The sequence below is a fragment of the Oncorhynchus kisutch genome, linkage group LG30, assembly GCF_002021735.2.
Source record: "Oncorhynchus kisutch isolate 150728-3 linkage group LG30, Okis_V2, whole genome shotgun sequence".
Taxonomy (NCBI): domain Eukaryota; kingdom Metazoa; phylum Chordata; class Actinopteri; order Salmoniformes; family Salmonidae; genus Oncorhynchus; species Oncorhynchus kisutch.
The window spans coordinates 972,721-992,362 of NC_034203.2; the positions used below are offsets into that span (position 1 = coordinate 972,721).

At 44.7% G+C, this 19,642-nt stretch overlaps 1 protein-coding gene across 1 annotated transcript; it reads left to right on the plus strand.

The window, feature by feature from the left end:
- Positions 1-1,761: 1,761 nt before the first annotated feature.
- Positions 1,762-18,027, plus strand: LOC109875241 (histamine N-methyltransferase-like). The gene is made up of 6 exons (XM_020467508.2): positions 1,762-1,900; positions 1,990-2,042; positions 2,567-2,674; positions 15,298-15,428; positions 17,035-17,128; positions 17,300-18,027. The coding sequence occupies exons 1-6, from the start codon at positions 1,764-1,766 to the stop codon at positions 17,659-17,661; spliced, it is 885 nt and encodes a 294-aa protein (XP_020323097.1). The 5' UTR covers positions 1,762-1,763; the 3' UTR covers positions 17,662-18,027.
- The last annotated feature ends 1,615 nt before the right edge of the window (positions 18,028-19,642 follow it).

Below are 19,642 nucleotides of genomic sequence, written 5' to 3' on the forward strand. Positions count from 1 at the left end.
AAAACAGCTCGAGCTCAGTGAGGTTGGATGGAGAGCAGTTTTCAGTTCTTTCCACAGATTCTCGATTGGATTCAGGTCTGGACTTTGACTTGGCCATTCTAACACCTGGATATGTTTATTTTTGAACCATTCCATTGTAGATTTTGCTTTATGTTTTGGATCATTGTCTTGTTGGAAGACTAATCTCCGTCCCAGTCTCAGGTCTTTTGCAGACTCCATCAGGTTTTCTTCCAGAATGGTCCTGTATTTGGCTCCATCCATCTTCCCATCAATTTTAACCATCTTCCCTGTCCCTGCTGAAGAAAAGCAGGCCCAAACCATGATGCTGCCACCACCATGTTTGACAGTGGGGATGGTGTGTTCAGGGTGATGAGCTGTGTTGCTTTTACGCCAAACATAAGGTTTTTGCATTGTTGCCAAAAAGTTCAATTTTGGTTTCATCTAACCAGAGCACCTTCTTCCACATGTTTGGTGTGTCTCCCAGGTGGCTTGTGGCAAACTTTAAACAACACTTTTTATGGATATCTTTAAGAAATGGCTTTCTTCTTGCCACTCTTCCATAAAGGCCAGATTTGTGCAATATACGACTGATTGTTGTCCTATGGACAGAGTCTCCCACCTCAGCTGTAGAGCTCTGCAGTTCATCCAGAGTGATCATGGGCCTCTTGGCTGCATCTCTGATCAGTCTTCTCCTTGTATGAGCTGAAAGTTTAGAGGGACGGCCAGGTCTTGGTAGATTTGCAGTGGTCTGATACTCCTTCCATTTCAATATTATCGCTTGCACAGTGCTCCTTGGGATGTTTAAAGCTTGGGAAATCTTCTTGTATCCAAATCCGGCTTTAAACTTCTTCACAACAGTATCTCGGACCTGCCTGGTGTGTTCCTTGTTCTTCATGATGCTCTCTGCGCTTTTAACGGACCTCTGAGACTATCACAGTGCAGGTGCATTTATACGGAGACTTGATTATACACAGGTGGATTGTATTTATCATCATTAGTCATTTAGGTCAACATTGGATCATTCAGAGATCCTCACTGAACTTCTGGAGAGAGTTTGCTGCACTGAAAGTAAAGGGGCTGAATAATTTTGCACGCCCAATTTTTCAGTTTTTGATTTGTTAAAAAAGTTTGAAATATCCAATAAATGTCGTTCCACTTCATGATTGTGTCCCACTTGTTGTTGATTCTTCACAAAAAAATACAGTTTTATATCTTTATGTTTGAAGCCTGAAATGTGGCAAAAGGTCGCAAAGTTCAAGGGGGCCGAATACTTTCGCAAGGCACTGTAATTCATCTGGTTCAGTCTGTTTTAGTCCCAGGCATCAGCTCATTCTGAACAGCTGGGAGATATAGATCTCAGTTTAATCATGATTTATCTGTTACCGTAGTTACCGCCACACACATCACTTTAATAGTGTTTAATGTTGTATGACAGATTTGAGTGCAAAGGAAGAACATAATGAATATTAAGGAGATGTTCCGAAAATGAATGAGGAGGTAGATTGACTGGAAAACCCAAGTCCCTTGATTAGCTGGTTCATCCTCACATTGTCAAATTGTCACCATGGGAATTAAAGAACGATACAACCTTAAAAGGATCCGCCTTCACAAAGAACGAAGTACAGTGGGAGGGGTTATGTTTCTTTGGTGGCACTGTTGTGCTGCAATGTCTTATTGCATTCATATAAATACAGTGTATGTGTCGTGTCATTCTCATCTGAAAGGAGTGTAAGTTGTGATTGTTTTTGACAGACCATTTAGCAATGTCCTATGCTATGAGGAGTCTGGTGGAGGATGATAACAGATACCTCAAGTCCTTCCGGTTGTTCCTGGAATGCTCCTCTGAACATCAGTGCATGCAGGACTTCATCCACGTCATCCTGCCTGACATATTAGCCAGGTAACAAGGATGTAGCTAAGACTCTGGGGTGTTTTATGATAGTAGCTACCTGTCCCGATAGCACAATATCCTGCCTTTGTCTTCCCCAGCATTGGAGAGGGAAAAGCCAATCTTAATGTGATGGGAGTCGGAAGTGGAGCAGGTGAGAAAGATACAAGCTGTTACAAGGGATTAAAGTACTATAGATAAACAATTCAAATATTTGTTTAACGACATTTATTTACCTAAGAGCATACCAAGTAAAGTAATTTACCTGTTTTATTCTAGGCAGATTACTTCCACCAAATTCTGCATATCATAACTGAAGACAATCTATTTTTTGGTTCGCACAATGTCTGTTACTTATTATTAACATTATTTATAAGATAACATGACTTTATGTCCTGCGGTTCTAACTCTTTCTGTTTGAATCTAGAAGAAAAGCCTTCCTTTAGGGGCCTCAAACTCAACTCTGGACCTCGAAGCCAGTTCCACTGAATTATTTCATTGTTCCCCTCTAATCAGGGATTGATTTAGACCTGGGACACCACATGTGTGCAATTAATGATCAGATACAACCAGCAGGCTCTGGACCTCATAGGGTAAGAGTTGAGTGCCCCTGCTTTAGGGTCTGGTTCCAGCTCTTCATAGGTTGTCTGTGTGTTTCTGATGTTCCCACATTAACAGGTGAGGTTGACCTGGAGATGTTCTCAGAGCTGCGCCTGAAGCATCTTGCCGTAACCGTGGACAATCAGGTGGTGGAGCCCAGCGCGCAGCAGTTACACCTTTATAAGGGTATGGTTAGAGTTAGACAGTAGTACAATACAACTATAAGGGTAAAGTAGACTGTAATGCAAGGGTTTACCAGTACCACAATTTAAAGGGTTTAACGTTATTACAATTACGGGACTGCAGACTCCAATGGAAAGGTTTAAGACAACTATAAGTGTATATTTTTGACACGAGAATTAGGTTCTCAATGTTTATACCCCAATTGAATGACTGTGCAACCAGGATTTGTAAGATACTGGTTGGAATGAAAACAGACGGAGGCCCAGTCCACAATAGTCAATGTTTATTCGCGGGAACGTTCTGGCGTGCACTGTACAAAGACCTTCATTTTATAGTGACATACATACTTCCACACAAAACATTAGTTATCATACGCCCACACTGTCCTGCTACCCAGCCGACATAGGGAGAGACCCTGGGAAGTCCTCAGTGCCGAGACCCTGGGAAGTTCTCAGTGCCCCAGCCAAGGTCGGCCCCGAATCTTGCTCAGACAGTCCGTTATCAAGATACTAGATATATTGTCACCAAAACATTAATTCTAACTACGAACTACACTCTCAAATATAATTCTACTGACTAAATAACACACAGCATTAAAATAGTCTAATGATTTTAATCAATTTCATACAATCATATGGTTTCAGAGGGTACTATTCTAATCATATAATTATATTAACAATTTTCAATTTCTGTATGATTGTCTAATACATTCAATGGAATATCCAAACAACTTAATTTTACAGTCACTTTTTATGTTGATTGACTTCATGAGTGTTGTAGAAAAGGCCCATGGAGTTGGTGGAATAATCCTAATTCATTGCCATTTACTCAGCTGGGCCAGGGGCGCTGTAACTGCTTTCTTCCGTCGAAAGAGAGTCGGACCAAAATGCAGCGTGGTTAGTTCGATACATCTTTAATGAAGACAAAACACGACAATACAAAAACAACAAACGGAACGTGAAAACCTATACAGCCTATCTGGTGACAACTAACACAAAGACAGGAACAATCACCCACAAACCCACAGTGAAACCCAGGCTACCTAAATATGGTTCCCAATCAGAGACAACGAGAATCACCTGAATCTGATTGAGAACCGCCTCAGGCAGCCATAGACTATGCCAGACAACCCTACTCAACCACAATCCCAATACCTACTAAAACCCCAATACAAAAACACACCACAAAATAAACCCATGTCACACCCTGGCCTGACCAAATAAAGAAAGAAAACACAAAATACTAAGACCAAGGCGTGACAGGCGCTTTAATTAGGTCAGGTGGAAATGTCCACCAGATCTCAACTCCATAAAAGGAGGAAATTGCCATCGCCTGATCTCGCTGCTTTCTCTTCCTTAACTCCATCTGATCCAGAAGTTCTGTGCGTCCATGAATCCACGTAAGTCGACCGACTTTTACCTTTCATCTGAATTATCTGTGGCGATCGGGAGAGTGGGCCATTCAGTTACTGTTAATAGTTATTACCGCGGAGCGCGGCTTGGAGCGCAGCTTCAAACATATTGTGTAATGTGAATTGTCAATGATCACGGCCCTACGGATCCTCATAGGCCAATTATGCAATCGATATGGTTCATGTGTATTGAAATGAATTACATGTACACATGAAGACAATTGAAAGAGTGAAATGAGAAACGTCATTGTTTGCTAACTGATTGACTTTGATCATGGGGATTATAGATTGTATAACCATTCCCTGTTTGTATTCTTTCATGATTTATGATATATAGTTACGAGCCTAAATGACTCACGGATGATTACTATTGACTTCTTAATGAACTGGACTGTTGAATTCCCTAAATGATGTTAATAATGAATGATATGATTTGATCTTTGATTATGAATTTGATTGGATACATGTTATTTGTTTCCTTTGTGATGCAGCACAGACTACTCAGTAAATATACCACTTTATGGGAAGAATTGACTCCACTGGAAGGAAGAAGGGAGGAGGAGAGAGCAGCTGAGGGAAAGGTCTTGGAACAAAGGAAATATCCAGGAGCTAAGCCTAAAGCAACAAAGGCTTCATCCTCAACCACCAGCAGCACCAGAAGAACCAGGCAAGCACCTGGTTATCTTAAGGATTATGTGGTCGAGTTTCCGACATCAAAGGGCAAGCCCACCAGAGCACAAAGTGTTGATGGATCAACTATACGTTTCAGCCATCAACCATCCCCTCTGAGCCAAGGACCGGAAACTGCTTTGGAGCAGGAAAGTGGTCTACATGAAGAACCTATGGAGGAGGTAACTCCCACCGCACAGGTCGACCAGCTTCCAGAGGCAGGCTCCGCTCACCCCTTAACTAATGGGAAATCGTCGAAGCACTAGACGGCGTGGGAGTTCGACCAGTGGATACCCCTTTGGAAGTGGCCATCGCAGCCGCCATTCACTAGCCCTCAGCGATTCACAGACCGCTGTCCTACAAGAGAGGATGAAACTATTAGCTTTGGAAGAAATTGAGCGTCAGATTGAGGAGGAACGACAGGCTGATGAACGATGTCACCAATTGGATGTGCAGGCCCGTAGAGCTCTACAGGAACGGAAATTCATTGCCAAGGACCTGGCACAGCAGCGACGGCACCGTCAAGCCAGAAGGGAATTGGAGGAGGCACGGATGGTCTCATCCTTCCTGGAGAGGAACGAACAGGGAGTTGACCTGCCCACCCCGTCACATGGACCTGAACTGTCTGCCTTTCTTTACTAATCTGCACCTCTAGTACAGCATGGCACACAGTCCCCGGAGGCTCCGGGGTCAACAGCCAACACGGAGCACGGGAGACAGGCCGCTCCGCCAACACCCTCTATGCCAGTGACACAAGTTAGCATTCCTCCATCTGGACAAAGCATCACTCCTTCACCTTTACGCCAATTACCAACCAAGGTAAATCGTTCCTTTCGTCCAGGGCCAGTCCAGTACTCAAACAACAGGTCGGAGGGCTCTCGCCCAATTCCGGCTGCCACAAATGGTGGGTCTGGGACAGTAGGGGACCGTCCCAATGAGGCCACAGTGGGCTCATCAGAAGTCCCGGGTTTATCCTTCACGCAACCAGAAGAGGGAGCCAACATTATGAAACTTCTAGTAGCCTCAGCCTATGGAATTCCCAGACCCAAACTGCCATACTTTGAAAATGGAAAGGAGAGTGAATTTGTCCTTTTGGAAATGGCATTGGAGAGTCTACTGGGTATTCGCAGTCATCTGTCAGAACGCTACAAATACCAAGTACTAATGGATCATTTGCGGTTTCCCAGTGCATACAGGCTGGCCCAATCATTTATGCACTCCGCAACACCATACACTGCTGCTCTCCAGGTCCTGAAGGCGAGATATGGTGAGCCACGTTAGCTAGTCCAGAATGAACTAAACAACATCCTGAACACGTCTCCAATTAAAATGGGAGACCATGCTGCCTTCCAAGAATTGTCCCTGGCTGTCCAATCCCTGACCTGGACAGGCTTCTTAGCAAACTTCCAGTGTACCTCAGAGACAGTTTCATTGAACATTGTTTGAATAAGGGCATCCTGAAAGAGGGCTCGACAAGCACCTATGCTCTGAGACCTGGCCGCATGGTTGGAGGTGAAGGCAAAGGCGAAGAGCATCGCTCACCAGGCCACAATCTCAGCCATAGCCACCGGGGGAAGGAAGGAGTTTGAATGCCAGGAGGGACAGAAAAGGCCAAATCCCACTACCATGTACTTAAATAGTGAGGCCGGGGAGGAACCCGGGAAGAAGACCCCTCTCAAGAGCAAGAACATCAAATTCCAGCCTTACTGCCCATATTGCAATAGTAAGGGGCACTTCCTTGGCTCATGCCCCAGAGTAAAAAAGCTCACTCAAACTCAATTGAAGGCCTGGATCACTTCAGGCGAGCGATGCTACAAGTGTGCCCGTAGCCATAAGGCGGAGACCTGCACATTGAGGAAACCCTGCAACCGCTGTAAAGAAATCCATCTCACCGTGTTGCATGATCTAATTCCCCAAGCACAGAAGGAGCAGAGTATGCTCATGGTAGGAGCTGCAAAGGAGCTGTACCTCGACCAGCAGAACCAGTCTCCAAGGGTCATGTTGAAGGTGGTCAAGGTCACTCTGCAAAGTAAAGGGAGAAGCATTGATACATTCGCCGTTCTAGATGATGGGTCAGAAAGAACAATCATTCTCACGGCGGCCGCCCGCCAGCTTAACCTGGAAGGGACCCCCGAGACCCTTAATCTCAGAACGGTGCGACATGATGTTATCCAAATGAAAGGCTCTGCTGTAACCTTTAGCATTTCACCTTGAGGAAACAGGGACGTGGCCTATAACATCACCAATGCCTTCACGGCAGATGGCTTGAATCTCGCAGAGCACTCCTGCCCTGTAAGTGTTCTACAGAAACAATATCCTCATCTACGGGGATTGCCTCTTCCTAACCTGGCCAGAGTAGCGCCACTTATCCTGATTGGGTCAGACCACCCACATCTCGTCACCCCGACTGAGCCTATACGAGCTGGACCAGAAGGAGGGCCCATTGCTGTCCATACATCCTTGGGTTGGGCTGTGCAAGGTCCATCCCATCTACTTCTCTCCACCCAAGCTGTACAGTCACAGCAAGTCCTCTTCACCAGAAGCAATCCAGATGCAGCCACTGACCTCCTTCGGAATGTTGAGATGCTCTGGAAGATGGACACCTTCTCCAACCGGAAGCTACAGGAGGTCTCTCGCTCGAAACATGACTCCTATGCATTAGACCTGCTGGAGAAGAGCACCACCACCACTGAAATGGATGGCGTTCGCAGGTATGCAACCCCACTGCTACGGGTGCCCAACCATCCTCCTCTGGCAACCACGATACGGGCTGTACTCCCACTACTGCGTGGAACGGAGCGACGCCTGGTGAAGAATCCTGAGCTTGCAGAATTTCATAAGAGAGATTCATAACTTTGTGAAGGCAGGCTACGTCACTGAAGTGACAGCTCATGAAGAGGGAAACGCACTCCTTGAATCCTGGTATCTCCCTCACCATGTTATCCAGCAACATGGTGGGAAGTATAGACTTGTCTTCAACTGTTCATTCCAAGCTGCTGGTCAAAGCCTGAATGACTGTCTACTCCCCGGACCAACCTTAGGTCCTTCCTTGCTCGGTGTCCTTCTCCGGTTCCGGCAGCACTCTACAGCCATCAGTGGAGATCATCAGATTCGTTTACTGCCTTCCGACACCACACTGCTCCGGGTTCATATGGCGAGATATGGAACGAGATGCAGAGCCCACAATCTATGAATGGCAGGTACTCCCATTTGTCACCACCTGCAGTCCTTGCTGTGCCATATACGCTCTGCAGAAACACGCACGGGAGCATCCAGACAGTGACCCAGAAGTATTGGATTCAGTGGAAAATGCCTTCTATGTGGATAACTGCTTACAGAGCATCCCATTACACGGCTGAAGCGAAAGCACTCCTTGATAAAGTACGGAATCTCCTGTCCAAAGGGGGATTTGAGGTCCGACAGTGGGCTAGTAACAGAGCGGAGGTTATCCAGCACCTCCCGCCACAAGCTAGGTCCAGTAGCAGTGAACTATGGCTAACGCAGTCTGGTGCTAACCCAGAAGAGCCCACTCTAGGACTGAGGTGGAGCTGCATACCGGATACCCTGGGGTATAAGCACCGCTCATCCCCGAGTACCGAAACCCCCACTGTGCGCACCATCTATCGGACCCTGGCCAGTCAATACGATCCCCTTGGGTATATCCTGCCATACACAACACGGGCCAAAGTCTTAGTCCAGGACCTGTGGCAGACCAAGAGGGACTGGGATGAACCAATCCACCCGGCTGACCTAGTGGAACAATGGATCTGTTGGGAAACGGAGTTAACGGAGCTCTCTGATGTCCAAATGCCAAGATGTTATTTACCATCCTGTGCTGACCAACCGGGATCATGCCTGGAACTGCATGTGTTCTGTGACGCTTCAGAGCGATTTACCCCCTGCTCGCTTGCGCCTCCTTAAACCACCCTTCTGGTCAACAGGAATAGATTGCTTTGGCCCCTTGATGATCAAGTTAGGTCGTCGTATGGAAAAGCGCTGGGGCATTCTATTCAAGTGTTTGACAACCAGATGTGTCCACCTAGACCTACTGGAGAGTTTGGATACGGAAGCCTTCCTCATGGCCCTACGGCGGTTTATCTCCCGACAGGGGAAACCCTATGAGATCCTGGCTGACAGAGGTACGAACTTCAAGGCAGGAGAAGCCGGGTTGGAGGAAGCCTTCCAAGCCATGGAACCCAGCCTCCAGGATCAGCTGATGGACCAACAAATCTCATTCAAATTGAACCCCCCAGGCACTCCTCATTTTGGAGGAACATGGGAGCGAGAGATCAAATCTGTAAAGACAGCCTTACGAGTCGTACTAGGGGACCAAACTGTCACTGAAACTGTCTTGAGGACCGTCCTGATAGAGGTGGAAGGGATTCGGAACTCCAAACCCTTGGGATATCTCTCTGCAGACATTGCTGACCCCGATCCGGTTACACCGAATATGCTCTTGATGGGACGCTGAGATGCGTCACTTCCTCAAGCAATGTATGCTGATACCAACCTCGTAGGCAGACGCCGGTGGCGACATAGCCAAATCTTAGCTGACCATTTTTGGGCCCGATTCATTCGGGATTACCTACCAAGTCTACAGCACAGAGGGAAATGGCGGAGAGAAATGGCCAGCCTGGAAACTGGCCAAGTAGTAATGATGGTGGACCCTCAGCTGCCTCGAGCCTCCTGGCCGGTGGGCCGTATAACTAAGACCATGCCTGGGACCGATGGTCGTGTTAGATCCGTGGAGATCCAGGTGAAGAACCGGACATATATCCGGCCAGTTGCCCGACTAATTCCTCTCCCTGAGATGACAGAGGACGGGGAGCAATGAGCCTTTTGAGTGTGGAATTTAAAAAATTTCCGGGGTGGCTATAGAAAAGGCACATGGAGTTGGTGGAATAATCCTTTAATTCATTGCCATTTACTCAGCTGGGCCAGGGGCGCTTTAATTAGGTCAGGTGGAAATGTCCAACAGATCTCAACTCCATAAAAGGAGGAAATTGCCATCGCCTGATCTCGCTGCTTTCTCTTCCTTAACTCCATCTGATCCAGAAGTTCTGTGCGTCCATGAATCCACGTAAGTCGACCGACTTTTACCTTTCATCTGAATTATCTGTGGCGATCGGGAGAGTGGGCCATTCAGTTACTGTTAATAGTTATTACCGCGGAGCGCGGCTTGGAGCGCAGCTTCAAACATATTGTGTAATGTGAATTGTCAATGATCACGGCCCTACGGATCCTCATAGGCCAATTATGCAATCGATATGGTTCATGTGTATTGAAATGAATTATATGTACACATGAAGACAATTGAAAGAGTGAAATGAGAAACGTTATTGTTTGCTAACTGATTGACTTTGATCATGGGGATTATAGATTGTATAACCATTCCCTGTTTGTATTCTTTCATGATTTATGATAAATAGTTACGAGCCTAAATGACTCACGGATGATTACTATTGACTTCTTATTGAACTAGACTCTTGAATTCCCTAAATTATGTTAATAATGAATGATATGATTTGATCTTTGATTATGAATTTGATTGGATACATGTTATTTGTTTCCTTTGTGATGCAGCAAAGACTACTCTAAATGTAAATATACCACTTTATGGTTAAAGGAATTCCTGCCTCAGTCTCATCCATTCCTCTGTCACCTGACACGTGACCACCTGTTCACCTTCACTGTCAGTCATCCTTCCTGTCCAGCTACCCACACAGATTCCACAATCTTTCAAGTGTACAAAACATTTCCATGAGATAGACTGACCAGGTGAATGATCCCTTCACTTGTTAAATCCACTTCAATCAGTGTAGATGAATGGGAGGAGGCAGATTAAAGAAGGATTTTCACACCTTGAGACAATTTTTTTTCCAAATCAAATTGTATTTGTCACAATGCTTGTGCTTCTCGTTCCGACAATGCAGTAATAACCGAGTAATCTAACCTAACAATTCAACAACTACTACCTTATACACACAAGTGTAAGGGGATAAAGAATATGGACATAAAGATATATGAATGAGTGATGGTACAGAACGGCATAGGCAAGATGCAGTAGATGGTATCGAGTACAGTATATACATATGAGATGAGTATGTAAACAAAGTGGCATAGTTAAAGTGGCCAGTGATACATGTATTACATAAAGATGCAGTAGATGATATAGAGTACAGTATATACGTATACATATGAGATGAATAATGTAGGGTATGTAAACATTATATTAAGTAGCATTGTTTATGTGGCTAGTGATATATTTTACATCATTTCCCATCAATTCCCATTATTAAAGTGGCTGGAGTTGAGTCAGTGTGTTGGCAGCAGCCACTCAATGTTAGTGGTGGCTGTTTAACAGTCTGATGGCCTTGAGATATAAGCTGTTTTTCAGTCTCTCGGTCCCTGCTTTGATGCACCTGTACTGACCTCACCTTCTGGATGATAGTGGGGTGAACAGGCAGTGGCTCGGGTGGTTTTTGTCCTTGATGATCTTTATGGCCTTCCTGTGACATCGGGTGGTGTAGGTGTCCTGGAGGGCAGGTAGTTTGCCCCCGGTGATGCGTTGTGCAGACATCACTACCCTCTTTAGAGCCTTACAGTTGTGGGCGGAGCAGTTGCCGTACCAGGCGGTGATACAGCCCGACAGGATGCTCTCGATTGTGCATCTGTAGAAGTTTGTGAGTGCTTTTGGCGACAAGCCAAATTTCTTTAGCCTCCTGAGGTTGAAGAGGCGCTACTGCGCCTTCTTCACAACGCTGTCTGTGTGGGTGGACCAATTCAGTTTGTCCGTGATGTGTACGCCGAGGAACTTAACTTACTACCCTCTCCACTACTGTCCCGTCGATGTGGATAGGGGGGTGCTCCCTCTGCTATTTCCTGAAGTTCACAATCATATTGGATTGTGGACCAGATTGGTCGGACCAGCGTGGAATCAGATTGGTCTGACCAGCGTTGAACAGACCTTTTTGTTTTAGTCTCTGTCTGTAGGCTGGAAGCAACAAAATGGAGTCGTGGTCAGCTTTTCCGAAAGGAGGGCGGGGGTGGGCCTTATATGCGTCGCGGAAGTTAGAATAACAATGATCCAGGGTTTTACCAGTCCTGGTTGCGCAATCGATATGCTGATAGAATTTAGGGAGTCTTGTTTTCAGATTAGCCCTGTTAAAATCCCCAGCTACAATGAATGCAGCCTCGATATGTGGTTTCCAGTTTACATAGAGTCAAATAAAGTTTGTTCAGGGCCATCGATGTGTCTGCTTGGGGGGGAATATATATACAGCTGTGATTATAATTGAAGAGAATTCTCTTGGTAGATAATGCGGTCAACGTTTGATTGTGAGGAATTCTAAGTCAGGTGAACAGAAGGACTTGAATTCCTGTATGTTGTTATGATCACACCACGTCTCGTTAATCATAAGGCATACCCCCCCGCCCCTCTTCTTACCAGAAAGATGCTTGTTCCTGTCGGCGCGATGCGTGAAGAAACCAGCTGGCTGCACCGACTCCGATAGTCTCTCGAGTGAGCCATGTTTCCGTGAAGCAAAGAACATTACAGTCTCTGATGTCTCTCTTGAATGCTACCCTTGCTCGGATTTCATCCACCTTGTTGTCAAGAGACTGGACATCGGCGAGTAGTATGCTAGGGAGTGGTGCGCGATGTGCCCGTCTCCAGAGCCTGACCAGAAGACCGCTTCGTTTGGCCTCTTTTATGGCGTTGTTGTTTTGGGTCGCCGGCTGGGATCCGATCCATTGTCCTGGGTGGAAGGCAGAACACAGGGTCCACTTCGGGAAAGTCATATTCCTGGTCGTAATGATGGTGAGTTGACGTTGCTCTTATATTCAGTAGTTCCTCCCGACTGTATGTAATGAAACCCAAGATTACTTGGGGTACCAATGTAAGAAATAACACGTAAAAAAAAATATACTGCATAGTTTCCTAGGAACGCGAAGCAAGGCGGCCATCTCTGTCGGCGCCGGAAACTCCCAATTGAGACATGGATTGTGTATGTGTGCCATTCAGAGGATGAATGGGCCAGACAAAATATTGAAGTGCCATGGTAGTAGGTGCCAGGCGCACCGGTTTGTGTGAAGAACTGCAACACTGCTGAGTTTGAGTTTTTGACGCTCAACAGTTCCCATGTGTATCAAGAATGGTCCACCTCCCAAAGGATATCCAGCCAACCTGACACAACTCTGGGAAGCATTTCAATTATTATTATTTTTAAACCTTTTATTTAATTAGGCAAGTCGGTTAAGAAAAAAAATCTTATTTGCAATGAAAGCCTAGGAACTGCCTTGTTCAGGGGCAGAACGACAGATTTTTACCATTTGTCATTTGATCTTGCAACCTTTCGGTTACTAGTCCAACACTCTAAGGTAACTCAGCTAAATGACTACCGCCCCGTAGCACTCACTTACGTCATCATGAAGTGCTTTGAGAGACTAGTCAAGGACCATATCACCTCCACCCTACCTGACACCCTAGACCCACTCCAATTTGCTTACCGCCGCAATAGATCCACCTACGACGCAATCACACTGCACACTGCCCTAACCCATCTGGACAAGAGGAATACCTATGTAAGAATGCTGTTCATCAACTACAGCTCAGCATTTAACACAATAGTACCCTCCAAACTTGTCATTAAGCTCGACCCCGCCCTGTGCAACTGGTTCCTGGACTTCCTGTATCTCCGCCCCCAGGTGGTGAGGGTAGGTAACAACATCTCCACCCCACTGATCCTCAACACTGGGGCCCCACAAGGGTGCGTTCTCATCCCTCTCCTCTACTCCCTGTTCACCCATGACTGCGTGGTCATGCACGTCTCCAACTCAAGCATCAAGTTTGCAGACGACACTACAGTGGTAGGCTTGATTACCAACAACGATGAGACGGCCTACAGGGAGGAGGTGAGGCTCCTCTGAGTGTGGTGTCAGGAAAATAACCTCACACTCAATGTCAACAAAACTAAGGAGATGATTGTGGACTTCAGGAAACAGCAGAGGGAACACCCCCCTATCCACATTGATGGAACAGTAGTGGAGAGGGTAGTAAGTTAAGTTCCTCGGCGTACACATCACAGACAAACTGAATTGGTCCACCCACACAGACAGCATCGTGAAGAAGGCGCAGCAGCGCCTCTTCAACCTCGGGAGGCTGAAAAAATTTGGCTTGTCACCAAAAACACTCACAAACCTTTACAGATGCACAATCAAGAGCATCCTGTCGGGCTGTATCACCGCCTGGTACGGCAACTGCTCCGCCCACAAACGTAAGGCTCCCCAGAGGGTAGTGAGGTCTGCACAACACATCACCGGGGGCAAACTACCTGCCCTCCAGGACACCTACACCACCTGATGTCACAGGAAGGCCAAAAAGATCATCAAGGACAACAACCACCCGAGCCACTGCCTGTTCACCCCGCTATCATCCAGAAGGCGAGGTCAGTACAGGTGCATCAAAGCCAGGACCGAGAGACTGAAAAACAGCTTCTCTCTCTCTCAAGGCCATCGGACTGTTAAACAGCCATCACTAACATTGAGTGGCTGCTGCCAACATACTGACTCAACTCTAGCCACTTTAATAATGTAAAAATTGATGTAATAAATGTATCACTAGCCACCTTAAACAATGCCACTTTATATAATGTTTACATACCTTACATTACTCATCTCATATGTATATACTGTACTCAATTCCATCTACTGCATCTTGCCTATGCCGTTCTGTACCATCACTCATCTATATATTTTTATTTACATATTCTTATTAATTATTCTTATTATTTTTTCTTTATCCATTATTTTTCCAGGTAAGTTGACTGAGAACACATTCACAGAATAGTTACAAGGGAGGAATGAGCCAATTGTAAACTGGGGATTATTAGGAGACTGTGATGGTTTGAGGGCCAGATTGGGAATTTAGCCAAGACACCGGGGTTTACACCCCTACTCTTGCGATAAGTGCCATGGGATCTTTAATGACCTCAGAGAGTCAGGACACCTGTTTAACGTCCCATCCAAAAGACAGCACCCTACACAGGGCAGTGTCACTGCCCTGGGGCATTGGGATATTGTTTTTAGACCAGAGGGAAGAGTGCCTCCTACTGGCCCTCCAACACCACTTCCAGCAGCATCTGGTTTCCCATCCAGGAACTGACCAGGACCAACCCTGCTAAGCTTCAGAAGCCAGCAATGGTATGCAGGGTGGTATGCTGCTGGTATGCTACTTGTGTGTGTATAAGGTAGTTGTTGTGAAATTGTTAGGTTAGATTACTTGTTAGATATTACTGCATGGTCGAAACTATAAGCACAAGCATTTCACTATACTCGCATTAACATCTGCTAACCATGTGTATGCGACAAATAAAATTTGATTTGATTTTATAACCACTAGGCTACCTGTCGCCCCGCATTGGAGTCAACATGGGCCAGCATCCTTGTGGCCCATGTTGACAAATTTATGCTGTTCTGAGGGCAAAAGCTGCAATTCAATATTACGAAGGTGTTCTTAATGTTTTGTGAATATCTTTATCTTGTGTAGTTTTGGTGTCCCAGAAACCAAATCTAGATTACATTAAATTCACCTGGAATAAGATGACTGCCACTGAGTTTGAGAAGGACTGGCGAGAGAAGAACTATACCAAGAAGATGGACTTCATACACATGATACAGGTTAGAACTAACCACATGGATTTGTGTAGTAGTGGATGCCTGGTGTGTGTGCTGCAGTACAGTGCATTGGGAAAGTATTCAGACCCCTTGACTTTTTTCTAATTTTGTTACGTTACAGCCTTATTCTAAAATGAATGAAATTATTTCCCCCCCCCTCATCAATATACACACTATACACCATAATGACAAAGCAAAAACTGTTTTTTTAGAAAACCGGAAATAACCATTTACATAAGTATTCAGACCATTTACTCAGTACTTTGTTGAAGCACCTTTGGCAGCGACTGCAGCCTTGAGTTTTCTTGGCTATGACGCTACAAGCTTGGCACAGCTGTATTTGGGGGAGTTTCTCCTGTTAATCCTTGCAGATCCTCTCAAGTTCTGTCAGGTTGGATGGGGTGTGTCGCTTCACAGCTATTTTCAGGTCTCTACAGAGATGTTCGATCGGGTTCAAGTCCGGGCTCTGGCTGGGCCACTCAAGGACGTTCAGAGACTTGTCTCGAAGCCATTCCTGCTTTGTCTTGGCTGTGTGCTTAGGGTCATTGTCCTGTTGGAAGGGGAACCTTCACCCTAGTCTGAGGTCCTGAGCACTCTGGAGCAGGTTTTCATCAAGGATCTCTCTGTATTTTGCTCTGTTCATCTTTCACCCAGTCCCTGCCGCTGAAAAACATGCTTCACCGTAGGGATGGTGCCAGGTTTTCTCCATACGTGACGCTTGGCATTCAGGCCAAAGAGTTCAATCTTGGTTTAATCAGACCAGATAATATTGTTTCTCATGGTCTGAGTCCTTTAGGTGCCTTTTGGCAAACTCCAAATGAGTTGTTATATGCCTTTTACTGAGGGGTGGCTTCCATCTGGCCACTCTACCATAAATGCCTGATTGGTGGAGTGCTACAGAGATGTTTGTCCTTCTGGAAGGTTCTCCCATCTCCACAGAGGAACTCTGGAGCTCTGTCAGAGTGATCTTTCTCCCTGACCAAGACCCTTCTCCCCTGATTGCTCAGTTTGGCTGGGCGGCCAGCTCGAGGAAGAGTCTTGGTCGTTCCAAACTTCTTCCATTTAAGAATGATGGAGGCCACTGTGTTCTTGGGGACCTTCAATGCAGCAGAAATATTTTGGTACCCTTCCCCAGATCTGTGCCTCGACACAATCCTGTCTTGGAGCTCTACGGACAATTCCTTCAACCTCATGGCTTGGTTTTTGCTCTGACATGCACTGTCAACTGTGGGACCTTATATAGACAGGTGTGTGCCAAATCATGTCATATCAATTGAATTTACCACAGGTGTACTCCAATCAAGTTGTAGAAACATGTCAAGTATGATCAATGGAAACAGGATGCACCGGAGCTCTCATAGCAAAGGGTCTGAATACTTATGTAAATAAAGTATTTCTGTTTTTTGTTTTTAAAACATTTGCAAACATTTCTAAAAATTGGTTTTTGCTGTAATGTAACAGAATGTGGAAAAAGTCAAGGGGTCTGAATACTTTCCGAATGTACTGTATGTACCATACATAGCTATTGCTATTAATTTGTATTGCATTATTAAGATCACATTCAGTCTTTTATGAGAATAATCAGATAGTTCCTCTGGGTTCCATCCAGATGTTGTATTATGTGAAGGATCCTTGTGCTACAGTGTCATTCTACCAGAGTCTCCTGGACAAGAAAGGAAAACTACTCATCATTCTGGTGTCTGGTGAGTGAAATAGGTTTATCAGAACCCATGCCTGCCAGACCTGTTATATGTTTTACTTATCGATTTGAATACATACTTGTCTAATAGGAATGTTTGTCTGGCAACAATACAGGGATTCCTGGCATACACAAAATCAAAAATACTGTGTTAACTGTTATACTTTTTCTGTAGATGAGAGTGGCTGGGGGAAGCATTGGAAGACCTTCAAGACCCAGCTGTGTAACACAGAGAGCAGTCACTCTGTCACTACAGGTGATATTAAAACCTACCTGGACTCTAAGACAGTGAGTTACCAGAGCTACGAGCTACCTTCTCAGATTGATATCACAGAGTGTTTCACTGAGGGGGACCAGAGAGGAGAGCTACTGCTAGACTTCCTGACTGAGGTGTTTAACTTCAGCGGCACGGCTCCTGCAGGGCTGAAGGCTAGAGCTCTGGAGCTGCTGAGACACCCAGACTGTAGTAAAGAGGTAGAGGGAAGGGTTATCTTCAATAACACCCTGGGCGTGCTGGTCGTTGACCCTCTACAGTAACTAGTTGTTAACCATTTACAATAACTTTAAATACTGTAGCAACAATGATTAATTGAGCGACATCAGAACCTGACATAACAGTTGCTTTTTGATTGACATCTTGTTTCAATTATATGTGAATGTATCCTGTATACACTCCAGAGTGTATACAGTTTTGTCATTACCTCTATCAGTTATGATAAGATATGATCCACCAGTCTACTGAATGACTGCAGATATCAGCATGTGTCTCATGTACTCTTAACAATAGGCTAATCAGTCTGTGGAAGTAGTTCATCAATATTTAACTGGCAGTAATAATTTAGCCAGTGTGGATTTTGATTCTGTCACAGTGATATCAAGAGAAGTGGAAGCAAACGATGACCAGTCTTACCTTTGTTCAGATGTGCTCTGTATAAAGTAAACTTGTAGTCCATGTACTTACTCTTTTATGTTTTATATATTGTTTGCACAACACATACAGTATTTGAAAAGGTGACCAAGCATACAATATATTGTTAATGAATTATAGTTTCTAATCAATCTGCTACTTGCATTGTAAGCTATTATTGTATGGTTTTGATACATAGGCCTGCAGGTGCAGAGCTTAGGTATTCTAATGAGATCCGCACCCAAAGAAATACCTAATTTGGTCGTTCCAGACTGGACCAAATCTGAACCAATCAGAGACGTCTATGTTTCATCAATTTGGACAGCAAAGTTCAGTACAGAAGAGCACAGTAGATTACAGTGCAGTGCCATAGAGTGTAGTAAAGTACCGTGGGGTACAGTACAGCACAATACAGAACATTATTCTGTACTAGGAGTGTGAACATGAACGAAATTGGGATTGTTAACGTTTAGAAACATACTGAGAAAATATGTTTATTTATTTTTCTCCATAAAATGTTTAGCACAAAACTACCACATCCCGATCATCATCATCATAAAGGGAAAAATATAAATTAAGCGAATACCTAATGCAACACTGCTGTAACATTAGTAGGAGGAGATAAGCATCTTTCAAATGATTTGCTACAGACATAAAGCACTCCGCACCTCATCTCCGTTAACAGTTGGAAAAATGGTGGAGAGTGAGACAGGGAAGCAACAGCAGCGACGTCCTGAATGGCAATACATTCAGAAGTTAAAGGAAAGGTTCACCCGTTTTGAAAGTTCTATTGTTTTTGTGCATCTGAGTGATGTTCTATTGATTTCCTGGGTCATTTCATGTTTTCACGTGTATCTGAGTTATTGGCATTCAAGTAGGCAGTAATCCAGCCAGTACGACTTAGAACCGTGATAAAGTCACTCTCACTAAATTGGAAGTTAAAAAGAATAGACATTTAGATTGTGAAAACATCTATCATAGGGGAGAGCGAGGTATGTTGTCACACTTTTCACACTGTCTAACATTTACTGGGGACAATACATCACAATGGTATGTCATACCAAATGAAAGATGGAAGTCTTGGGCACATATTTTGTATTCATTACATCATATCTTATTTCAGTATGGAGTTGTAGACCGTTAAATAGAAAGTGTGCACTTGTGACAATTTGCTCCATCAGCGGGTAAATTGTCACACTTAAGTTGGGTACGTTGTCACATTGTCACATTGTCACATCAACAAATAACACAAATAATTGTGAATATTGATTTTAATTTAAAATTCATCACCAAATTCAACTTCACAATGAAGTTGACTGCAAATACAAAGATGCCAAAGTCTTTGCCATTGTTACAAACAAGCTAAGGATAAAAAGCCTACCTACAGTGTAGGCTACATAGGCCTATATACTGTCTTTCAATGATATTTCATGTTCATTCAATTTAGTTTCATTGAACTATTTGGCTACTGTCCATTTTTTTGCCTCAATATACAGTGCCCTCTGTAATTGTAATTACTGGGACAGTGAAGCATTTTTTCTTCATTTTGGCTCTAAATTTAGAGTGGATGTGGATCTGGGCCGCCTTAGGCAGTATTACTTATGGCTAGGA

What these genes read in the sequence shown, in the direction of transcription:
- LOC109875241 (XM_020467508.2), top strand. Translation starts at nt 1,764, where the DNA reads ATGTCCTATGCTATGAGGAGTCTGGTGGAGGATGATAACAGATACCTC. An exon ending in GGGAGTCGGAAGTGGAGCAG is followed by an intron (nt 2,043 to 2,566) that starts GTGAGAAAGATA and finishes CCACATTAACAG; the next exon opens with GTGAGGTTGACCTGGAGATG. An exon ending in ACTCATCATTCTGGTGTCTG is followed by an intron (nt 17,129 to 17,299) that starts GTGAGTGAAATA and finishes CTTTTTCTGTAG; the next exon opens with ATGAGAGTGGCTGGGGGAAG.